Source organism: Hypanus sabinus, chromosome 2, assembly GCF_030144855.1.
Source record: "Hypanus sabinus isolate sHypSab1 chromosome 2, sHypSab1.hap1, whole genome shotgun sequence".
Classification (NCBI taxonomy): Eukaryota; Metazoa; Chordata; class Chondrichthyes; order Myliobatiformes; family Dasyatidae; genus Hypanus; species Hypanus sabinus.
In genome coordinates, this window is record NC_082707.1 from 89,373,785 (window position 1) to 89,385,895 (window position 12,111).

At 40.5% G+C, this 12,111-nt stretch overlaps 1 protein-coding gene across 3 annotated transcripts in view; it reads left to right on the top strand.

Moving 5' to 3' along the window:
- crocc2 (ciliary rootlet coiled-coil, rootletin family member 2) overlaps positions 1–12,111 on the top strand; it is a 356,976-nt gene that overhangs the window by 228,030 nt on the left and 116,835 nt on the right. For all 3 annotated transcript variants that reach the window (XM_059950227.1, XM_059950236.1, XM_059950243.1), the window contains exons 20-23: positions 1,093–1,262; positions 1,594–1,773; positions 6,462–6,596; positions 8,381–8,524. In XM_059950227.1, coding sequence (XP_059806210.1) covers positions 1,093–1,262; positions 1,594–1,773; positions 6,462–6,596; positions 8,381–8,524 — 629 coding nt within the window. The remainder of the gene's footprint in view (positions 1–1,092; positions 1,263–1,593; positions 1,774–6,461; positions 6,597–8,380; positions 8,525–12,111) is intronic.

The following is a 12,111-nucleotide window of genomic DNA, read 5'->3' on the forward strand; positions in this document are numbered from 1 at the left end:
GAATCACACCACCAGGTTCAAGAATAGTTACCACCCTTCAACCATCAAGATGTACCGTGGAGACCATTCTGACAGGCTGTATCCCTGACTGGTATTTGGGGGGGGGGGCGGGGGAGGTGTGAGGGGCTACTGCACAGGACCGAAAGAAGCTGCAGAGGTGTGTCGGTCTAGTCAGCTCCACCTTGGGTACTAGCCTACAAAGTACCCAGGACATCTTCAGGGAATGGTGTCTCAGAAAGGCAGCGTCCTTTATTAAGGACCCCCAGCACCAAGGGCATGCCCTTTTCTCACTGTTACCATCAGGGAGGAGGTACAGAAGCCTGAAAGCACAGACTCGGTGATTCAGGGACAGCTTATTCCCCTCTACCATCCAATTCCTAAATGGACATTGAACCCTAACTTTTTTTAATGTACAGTATTTCTGTTTTTTGTATGTTTTTTAATCTATTTAATATACATATACTGTAATTGATTTACTAATTTTATTATTTTTATTTATTTTATCTTCTTTATTATGTATTGCATTGAACTGCTGCTGCTAAGTTAAATTTCACGTCAGATGCTGGTGATAGTAAACCTGATTCTGATTCTGAAGTGTTCCCACAACCAATAGACTCACTTTCAATGACTCTTAATCTCATATTCTCAATAGTTATTGCTACTTATTTATATCTGCATTTGCACTGTTTGTTTCTGCAGCTTGGTACAGTTCCCTAATTGGGTCATCTTTCATTGATCTTGTTATAGTTCCTATTCTATGATTTGTTGAATCTGCCCACAAGAAAATGAATCTCAGGGTTGTATATGTTGGCATATATGCACTTTTGATGATAAAATTTACTTTGAACTTCGGGTGTATGTTAACTATATCTGGTTTGGTTTTATCATTTGATTTGATTTCTTATTGTCACATGTGCTGAGATGCAGTGAAAATCTTTTGATTGGTTCCTGTCCAGGCAGATCATGTGATACATAAGTACATTGAATCAGTAAAAAGAAAACAGTGCAGAATGCAGTGTAGCAGCTTCAGAGAAATAGCAGTGCAGGTGGACAAATGAAGTGTAAGATAATCATCCTTTCCTGCTGTTTCAGCTGAGGTTGACCTTGTTCGTAAAGAGATGGACTTACAGCTAATCAATGTCAACCGAGAGAAGGAGATGTTACAAGAAAAACTGGGTCAGGTGGAGAAGGAGAGCCACATCTCACTGAAAAATGAGCAACAACTCCACGAAGAGGATGTTGAAAGACTTCAGAAAGAGAAGGTAATCAAGCCAGGTATCAACTGAATATTGAGTTTTGCATGTGTGTTATACAAATCCCATGCAAAGCTATTCCATTATCCACAATAATTGCCTATAGTAATGTTTCTACTTCTCAAATGTAAATAAGGTATCGTATGTTCAGTGCTTCTTTATAACTGGTAACTTTATAATTAGTATCATCTTTATGAAACACAGCCTAGAAATGTTATATCCAAAATGGTTTTCAATACTGAGCCCATAGATTCAATGAAATTTTATTGTGGGTAGGTTTTGAACAATGGGGACAGTTCAGGTTACACAGTGAAAATAAAGCATTTGTTGCACTCTACAGGAATGGCTGCGCATTGAGCTGACAGCGGAGAAAGCTGAGGCTGTTCAGCACCTTCAACAGGAGCGTGAAGAACTAATCAGTCACTTTGAAGAGGAGAAGGAGGAGCTGAATGAAGAAATTCTCACTTTACAAAAAGAAAGGGATGAGAGACTGATCCAGGCAGAGAGCATAAAGCAGCAGGTGATGAGCATATTTGACTTTCCTAAGGGTCAGAGTGTAATTGAATGGCCATCAATGAGGTTGGACCACAAGATACAGTACAGAGAGGTCTCTCTAGGAATGAAGTGATTGTACAAAAAAGAGGCTTTAAAACCTTGAGAGGATTGCATGCATATTAAAGTTTTTTTTAAATATCATAGAAATACATAGATTCAGAAAACAAGTGAGGCATAAATTTTACAAGACAGTGAAGAAAAAATGTGCAAGACATTACTGCAAAAAGCAAAATTCAGAATCAAATAAGGGTTGGCATGGACAGAATGGACCAGTGGACCTTTTTCCATGCTGACCCTACATTTTCTACACAGTGAAAGAAGGGTGTTGGTTTCTGTTTTTCTGTTCCATCAAGTTTGACATTGCTGGCTATCTTCTGCCAGTTAGTTGGTCAATGAGTAGAAGTTTGATCTGTAACCCTGTAGGTCCTGAACATGCTGCTAGATCCAAGTTAAGTGCTTTCCCGCAGAGAAGGAATTCTCCCAGCATCCCATCAGGTTCTAGCCATCATTTGCTTGTTTTCCGATGGTCAGATATTCCATATCCAAAAATGGATAACATGAATTTTATGCAGAATTTGAAAAAAAGCATTAGTACTTAGGTTTGAGCCAACATCTAATTTTCACTCTAGCTGCCCACTGGAACACAAAACAAAAGAACACAATAAAATGGGAACAGGAGGAGGCCATCTGATCCCTGAAAGCTGCCCCATCATTTGCTATAATTGTGGCTGATCCGGCCACAGCTCTTCTTCTGTGCCAGTTCCACACAATTCACAATTCCTCAACGTCCTGTCTTCACCTTAAAGTATCTGGTGTCTACCATCCGCAGGGGTAGAGAATTCCAGAGAATCATTACAATGGGAAATGTTTTACATGACAGGCCCTTTATTTTGTAACTAAGTCCACATGTTTGTGATTCTTCCACCAGTGAAAACATATCAGCATTAACGCTGTCAAGCCCACTTTGGATCTCATATTTACAGTGGGATGCAAAAGTTTGGGCACTCCTGGTCAAAATTTCTGTTACTGTGAATAGCTAAGCGAGTAAAAGATGATCTGATTACAAAAGGCATAAAGTTAAAGATGACACATTTCTTTAATATTTTAAGCAAGATTACTTTTTTATTTCCATCTATTACAGTTACAAAATAACAAAAAAGGAAAAGGGCCTGAAGCAAAAGTTTGGGCACCTTGCATGGTCAGTACTTAGTAACATCCCCTTTGGCAACTATCACAGCTTGTAAACGCTTTCTGTAGCCAGCTAAGAGTCTTTCAATTCTTGTTTGGTGGTTTTTTGCCCATTCTTCCTTGCAAAAGGCTTCTAGTTCTGAGATTTTTGGGCTGTCTTGCATGCACTGTTCTTTTGAGGTCTATCCACAGATTTTTGATGATGTTCAGGTCAGGAAACTGTGAGGGCTATGGCAAAACCTTCAGCTTGCACCTCTTGAGGTAGTCCATTGTGGATTTTGAGGTGTGTTTAGGATCATTATCCTGTTGTAGAAGCCATCCTCTTTTCATCTTCAGCTTTTTTACAGAATTTGCTGATATTTAATTGATTCTTCCCTCTACCAGTGAAATGTTCCCCGTGCCACTGGCTGCACACAAGCCCAAAGCATGATCGATCCACCCCTGTGCTTAACAGTGGGAGAGGTGTTCTTTTCATGAAATTCTTCATCCTTTTTTTTCCAAACATACCTTTGCTCATTGCAGCCAAAAGGTTGTATTTTAACTTCATCATTTCACAGGACTTCTTTCCAAAATGCATCAGGCTTGTTTAGATGTTCCTTTGCAAACTTCTGACACAAATTTTGTGGTGAGGATGCAGGAAAGATTTTCTTCTGATGACTCTTCCATGAGGGTCATATTTGTGCAGGTGTTGCTGCATAGTAGAACAGTGCACCACCACTCCAGAGTCTGCTAAATCTTCCTGAAGGTCTCTTGCAGTCAAACAGGGGTTTTGATTTGCTTTTCTAGCAATCCTATGAGCAGTTCTCTTGGTCTTCTAGACCTCAACTTGACCTCCACCATCCCTGTTAACTGCCATTTCTTAATTACATTACGAACTGAGGAAACAGCTACCTGAAAACGCTTTGCTATCTTCTTATAACCTTCTCCTGCTTTGTGGGCACCATTTCTTTTAATTATCAGAGTGCTAAGCAGCTGCTTAGAGGAGCCCATGGCTGCTGATTGTTGGGACAAGGTTTGAGGAGTCAGGGTATTTATAAAGCTTTGAAATTTGCATCACCTGGCCTTTCCTAACGATGACTGTGAACAAACCATAGCCCTAACATGCTAATTAAGGTCTGAGACTTTGGTAAAAGTTATCTGAGAGTTCAAATCTCTTGGGGTGCCCAAACTTTTGAATGGTGCTCCTTTCCTTTTTTTTCCACTCTAAAATTGTACAAAACAAAAATAATACACTAATCTTGCTTAAAATGTTGAAAAACATGTTTCATCTTAAACTTTATGTGTTTTAGAGATCAGTTCATCTTCTACTCACTTAACTATTCACAGTTAGAGAAATTTTGACCAGGGTGCCCAAACTTTTGCATGCCACTGTAAGTATGATCTTCTGTGATTCTTCTAAATTCAATGGAATATGAGCCCAGACAATCTAGCTTCTCTTGAGAGAACAGTCCTCTCATCCCAGGAATTAGACTGGTGAATCTCCTTTGGATTATCTTCAGTGTTGCTATATCATGGGACAGTGAGCATTACAACATAGTACAGGCCCTTTCAGATCATGACATTCTGCCGACCTTTTAGTTTGCTTGATATCAATCTTTTACATACCCCTCCATTTTTCTGTCATCCATGAGCTTATCTAGAAATTCCTTAAATGCCCCTAATGTATCTGCCTTTACCATCACCCCAGCAGTGCACTGCACACACTCTGCAAAATCTTCCATCTGATGTGCCCCTATACCTCCCACCAATGACCTTAAAATTAGGCCCCTCTGATGAGCCATTTCCGCCTGGGATAAAGTCACTGGGTATCCATTCTACCTGTGTCTTTTATCATCTTGTATACATCTACCGTCACTCTCATCTTCCTTTATATCAGAGAAAAATACCCTTGCTTGTGTAACCTGTCCTACAATCCAGGCAGAATACTAATAAATCTCCTCTGCACCCACTCTAAATCTTAACATCCATCCTGTAACAAGGCATCCAAAACTGAACACAATATTCCAAGTGGTCTAATCTGGGTTTATACAGCTGAAACCTTACCTCACAGCTCTGGAACTCAAATACCCAACTAATGAAGGCCACCACACCATAAACCTTCTAACAACCCTAACAACCTGCACAGCAACTTTGAGGGACATGGACCCTAAGATCCCTCTGTTCCTACACATAGTTAAGAATCCTGCCATTAACCCTGTTCCCAACCTTCTAAAATGAATCATTTCACAATTTGCAATCTATCTGCTATTTTCAGTCCAGCTCGGCATCCTGTTATAACCTACGGCAACCTTCTACACTATCAGCAACTCATATCATCTGCAAACTTAGTCACTCACCTTTCCACTTCCTCGTTCACATCATTGATACAAGTCACAAAGAGAAGGGGTCCCAGAGCAGATTCCTGCAGATCAACACTGGTCACTGACCTCCAGGAAAAATACTCTCCATCTACGACCACCCTTTGCTTTCCATGGACAAGTCAGTTCTGTATATACACTGCCAAGTTTCCCTTGACCATGCCTCCTGACTTCCTCAATGAGCCTACCATAGGGAACTTTATCAAATGCTTTACTAAAATCCATAAATACCACATCCTTTCCTCTACCTTCATCAATGTGCTTTGTCACATCCTCAAAGAATTCATTCAGGCTCGTGAGGCTTGTGTTGTGTGGCTTCAGGTTTGTAGATCCAATGAGTGGGAACAGAAGACACTCACTACTGATAAGTAGGTTAACTACTTACAGGACAAGACAGACATTGAATATTCAGTAAACCCCTCAAGCTACATACCATTGCAAATACTTATGTAAACTAAGCACTGAAATGGCAGGACAAAGCAGATGCTTAAATACACACAGCGGTAAATGATCTAAAGTGTGAACCCAGGCCCTCTTTACTGCAACACACCCCTACTGACAACCTTATGAACTTTGTATATTGTTGCTGAATCCTAAAATCTTTCCAACCTTCTGGCACAGTGTAAGCCCTTTCACCATGTATGTCCTAATTTTTATTTGACCTCCTTTGTTGACCACAGATTGTGCCTCTTTTTAGTGGAATCCCTTTTTCTAATTGGGATAAGTTTCTGGACCAGCTGTTTGTACATCTTCTACCATTCACCTACTAGAATGTTTCTTAGCTTATTTTCCCAGTCCATCTTAGATGGTCAACGTCTTCAACTCGGGAGACAACTGGTAAAAGTAAGTCAAATTTTATGATAGAATAACTGTTAAGAATCATTGTTGGACTGAAGTTGCACTTATCAGACAGGAACAGCAAATTTGCTGTCTGTCTACCAAGGTTGTCATGGGGACAATATGATGTCTAGAAAAAAAGTTGAGCCATCAGTTGTACAAGATGCTCCATAATTCACGATCAAATTCTTCATCCTCTTTCACTAGAAGCTATCAGACTGCTCAGATCTTCACAGCAATTGGAGCAAACTATGTTGTTTTTCTTTTCAAGGCTTTGTATCTTAAAGAGTCAGAGAAAAATATCCTGTCTGAAAAACTCAGCCATACTCAACGAGAGCTTGGTAATTCAACCATCGAGATTGATCGATTGAAGCGAGAAATGCAGACTCAACAGGAGCAGGACAAGGTGATAATCATTTGCTTTTATGAGTATTTCCATGTTTTAAAATCCAGTGAAATGAACGCCTAGTCTGACTGTGTAATCACTGACCGCAAGATTATACAGAGACTAGAAAATTACATATTATTCTATAGCAACACCTACAGAATGCTGGAGAAATGCAGCAGGTCACGCAGCATCTATGAAGATGAATAAACAGATGATATTTTAAGCTGAGACCCTTCATCAGGACTGAAAAGGAAGGGGAAGACACCAAAATAAAAAGGTGTGGGTGGGGAAGGAGGACAAGCTCCAAGCTGACAGGTTAAACCAGGTAGGTGGGAAAGGTCAAAGGCTGGAGGAGGAATCTGATGAGAGGAGAGTGGACCATGGGAGAAAGGGAACAAGCAGGGGCACCAGGGGAGCTGATAGGCAAATCAGGTGAAGAGGCAAAAGGCCAGAGTGGAGAATAGAAGAGGAAAGAAGCAGGAGGGGAAAAAAAGCGAAAAAAAATTTACCCAAAGGAGAAACCGATATTCATGCCATCAGCTTGGAGGCTGCCTGGATGGAATATGAAGTGTGCTCCTCCACTTTGAAAGTGTTTTCCTTTACAGGACATCAGAGATATCCTCCTTCTTCAAAGAGCAGGGTCTCCCTTCCCCGCTGTTGATGCTGCCCACTCCCACACCTCCTCCATATCCCAGACATCCTCGCCCACCCCTCTTCCCACCACCTTAACAGGAATAGAGTTCCTTTTGTCCTCATCTACCAACTCATGAGACACCTCATCCAACACATAGCTTTCCATAACTTCTGCTATCTTCAGTAGGATCTTACCACCAAACCCATCTTTATTTCCTTCCCCCACCACTTTAAGCTTTCTGTCGGGATCACTCCCTCTGTATATCCCTTGTCCATTTGTCCCTCTCAATCAATTTCCCTCCTGGCACATATCCATGCAAGCTAGTGAAATGTTACACTTGCCCTTTCACCTCTTCCCTCACCTCCATTCAGGGCCCCAAACAGTCCTTCCAGGTGAGGCAGCACTTCACCTGTGAATCTGTTGGAGGTCATTTATTTTATTCAGTGCTCCCACTGCACTCTCCTCTACATTGGTGGGACCAGACAGAAATTGGTCTACCCCTTTGTCGAACACATCCGCTCCATCTGCCGAAAGTAGAATTTCCAGATGGCCAAACATTTTAAATCCTATCTCCATTCCCATTCCAAGATGTTGGTCTGTGCTCTCCTCTTGTGCCACAATGAGACCACCCTCAGGATGGAGGAGCAACACCTTATATCTCATCTAGGTAACTTCCAACCTGATAGCATGAACATCGATTTCTCTTTATAGTAATTTACATTTCTCTTTTTTTCCTTTCCCCCTCCTTCTTTCATCTTATTTCTTATCTCTTCTTCTTGTCTGACTATCACCTCCACTGGTGCCCTTCCTTTATTCTATGGTTCACTCTCCTTTCCTATTAGTTTCCTTCTTCAGCTCTTTATCACCCTCTAGCTATCCTCCTTCCTCTCCACCCACCTTTTTATTCTGGGGTCTTCCCCCTTCCTTTCAAGTCCTGATGTAGGCTCTTGACTATTTATTCATTTTAGATGCTACCTGACTTGCTAAGTTCCTCCAGCATTTTGTATGTGTTTCTCTAGATTTCCAGCATTTGCAGAATCTTCTGTATTTAGATATTCTATAGTTTAAAGAAACTATTCTATAGTATAAAATGGAGTTGCTGTAAATCCAAATCTTGCCCAATGAATAAGTGAGGAACTTCTCATTTATATTATCTTGTTTTCTCCAGGATACCATTAACACCATTAATACTGACCTTAAGGACCTCCAGAGCCGGTTTGAGGAAGCAGTGGCCGCACATGAACGAGAAGTCAAACATCTTAACGAGCAGCTGAAAGATTTAACCCGTCAGAGAGAGGTGTCTCACAGAGAGGTGGGTTCAGGAACAACCTGTTCAATTTCCTTAGACTCAGGGTCATTTATGTTTGAATGTTGATTCGATCCCTGTCCTTGGAATGCTGACTGATTGTGAGGGAACAAGAGTTTATGGATAGACAGGGTGATTACCACAGCTTAAATTCAGAGGAGAGAATCAGTCAAAATATTGAAAATAATCAATAGAAGCAAGGATCTGAAGTGAAGAATTTATGCAAGGAATTAACCTGATTCAGGGTATTTTTGTCATTTGATTCTCAATTGGTGGAAGATGAGCAAGCCACTCCAAAACCTTCATGCTTCCGCTATATCTACTAAAGACATGCTCCATTAAGCAGGCAGCATGAAGATCTCGCCAAAAGCAGCTGTCTCCTTTTCATTTCAGGACGTCATTTTATTGGTTGCTAACTATAAAGCTCAAAGCTATTTGCAGTAGTATCTTAGAACTTCTAGAGCAGACATCTCAAGACATTGGAAAAATTTCAGGAAGCCATCATATTATCCTCAAAATTCAGTGGAAGGATAAGTGAACTAACTTGAGCTTCCTCTCCTAAACCAATGTCTCCAGAGTTGAGGCACTGGTTACATTAAGTTGGCTATGTTGGCCACAACCTCCCTTCCATCACTAAACCTGAAACTGACCCTCAACCCTTGAAAAGGGTCAAGGATGTGTTCAAAGTCTTCCTGAAGATGAATGACATCCCCATTAAGATTTCTGAGACTTTTGTACATGACTGCTCAAAATGGAGATGGAGCAGTTGCGATAATATTAAAAACATTCAGCTTATGCATCAGGAGCACATAGATATTCTGTATAAATAGCAGATAAAGTGCACTACCTCACACTACCTATCCACCACATCAATCACTACCTATCCCATATGGTGGAAGAATTTGTAGATTGAGATGCAAAAGACTGCAATGCTGGAGCAACTGAGCAGGTCAGCCAGCATCTATGGAGGGAAATGAGCAGCTGATACTTTGGGTTGAGACATGGAGGTAACATGGCCATATATCCATGTGTAGAGGTGTGAATGGCAGATGAGGGAGAGGGAAGAATATTAATGATATTAGAACCTAGGAGGTAATAGTTGGAAGTGACAAAGCACTGAAGGTGATAGAATCTAACAGAAGAAAGTGGAGCATAGAATCAAGTGAAGGAGGTTGGGAGGAGAACCAGTGGAAGGAATGTGTGGAGGATGGGCATATGGAGAGTGTGGGGAAAAGTTTATCATCCCTCATCATCTACCACACAGCCCACAGAATAGGAATGGAAGCAAGTCTCTGACTACTTAAGAAGAAGGAGAGTATTCTTGTGACTTGATTGATTTAATTCGTCAATTCACAGAAATGAACTACATCTCTAACCTCATGGCCATAGTTACATGAAAGTCTTGTTTAAAATGGCTTAGAGTTGGCCTCTTTATGAAGAATCCCAATGGAACTGTTCCATAGTTTTCCTAGTGGAAATAAAACAAACAGCTAGATGTGCCAATTTGCACAGCTGTATTACTCCTGTGGCAAATATGCAGTAAAGATTGAACAGGGAGCAGTGAGTATTTGTGCCCAAGGAACTTCCTCCAAGTCTGAAATTTTCCATTTATCTACAAGGAACAAATGGCCCAGATACTATTCTGTAAGTCTTTTACCCTAAAGATATTGACTTACAGTCCTCTGGCACGTGTCTATGTGCACCTTCTGAAGTATGTGTACAGATTCCTTAATGCACTTGTAATCAAAGTAACCCAAACATTAATGAACTTCACTGCAATGAAATCCAAATCCATAGACCTAGCCTTACTCTATGTTATACCTCTGTTTGGAGTTTGACAGGGCAACATTTCCCAATCCAAAACTCTGTCTTTCAAAGCAAACATTTTTTTTGCAAATCACAGAACTACATTTTGCTATAAAGGGAAGCCAGGATTCCTGATCTGACATGGCCTCCAACAGTACACAAAGTGACTTTAAATTCCCTTGAAAGGGTTAAAATGGTTGGAACTGAATGAAAAGCAAAACAAATCTGTTAAACCATGACCGATTATTTTTGTTGGCAACTTCGCCAGCCTTCAAGACTGATGTATGGACCACACAAATGACAGATTTCTCATTGGCAATTAAATTTGTTTATGTGTGTCCCCATATAGACTAAGTGCTCAAGTTAATCCTTTTGTTTACTCTTTATTAGTTTATTATATGACTGATTGTTCAAGAGAACTATTCCTATTCCTACCCATAAAATGAGATCTACATGGCGCCAGCCAAGTCCCTGCTTATCTTAGAAGGAATAATAAAGTTTTTATAGCTCCTTTCACACTGGGAATAATCCGAGAACATGGTATTTATTTTATAAATGTGGAAAAGTGCTTGCAGCTGCTCCAAAGATGTCTATTTGAGTTGTCAAGCTTTTGTAACAATGGAGTGGATGTGTGTTTGTTGACTTGGGAACCTGAGGCTTGTTGGGGAATGGGAAGCATGTTCATATAAAGATTGGTGGTGTAGATTTGAGTTTGTTCATAGGTTACAATGATCTGGGATCATTTGTTTCCCATGCAAATCAGAGGGCCCTTTGCTACCCAGTCCCATTCACAGTGGTAATGAATTGAGCAGGTCCAAGACTTACTGGTGATATCGGTTAATCTATCTTGCTGTTAACTCCTTTCAGAGGTGACATATTCTAGTTGCGAGGTATTTGAGACATGTTTGATCTCAGTTCTGCAAATTGCCAGAATCCATCACCCTATTGTATTCAAATAGCAAGGGTGTGTTGTCCAGCCCAATCACCAATAGCGCCAATCTCCTGTCGAATTGAAAATGACCTCTTTTGATGAGGTGGCAAGTTGTAGTTGGTGTCCATGGACTCTAACCTCAGGAAAAGTATCTATGAGGGGGCTAGAAAGAACACTAAAACTATTTTAAATTCTGGTTAGCTGAACCTCAGTGGTGATGTTGTTTAGATCCAATTGGCTCTACCTACAACTTTTCTACCTACAACTTTATGATCCCTAGCTTGAGCATGAACCAAAATCTCCAGCGGTTTCCTCACTGAAATCTCAACTTTAGAACTTTGAACTTAAGAGGAGAAATGGTTCCCACAATCCCTCTAGCCTGCTCTACCATTATATCATGGCTGATCCAATCATTGATTTTAACTCCATTTTAATGCTTAGTCTCTATAACCCTTGATACCCTTTCAGCAGAATATCTACACCAACCTTGTATTTAATTAAAATTTTGTTCAAATCTGGACTGAGCCAATCTTGTCTATTTGATGTCCTCTCACTGCTTTCTCGAAATAAACTCTCAAAATGCACCACTCCAGAGTCATGGTTGTCAGGAGAGCCATTTGTGATCATTCATTCAGCTTAGACTCAGCACCTGAATAGCTTCTTCAAAATTCACTCACTGTCTGAAACTTAACATACTCACCATTACCAGCTCTCAACACACCCTATCTGCAACCTAGTATAATTCATTTGCTCCACTGACCCTCCAACAAAGTCTTGATTTCATTTACACTGTGTCAGACAGGATAACCTCCAATTTCTCTCTCTTCTGAGCATTCTAATCATATGAATAGTTCTA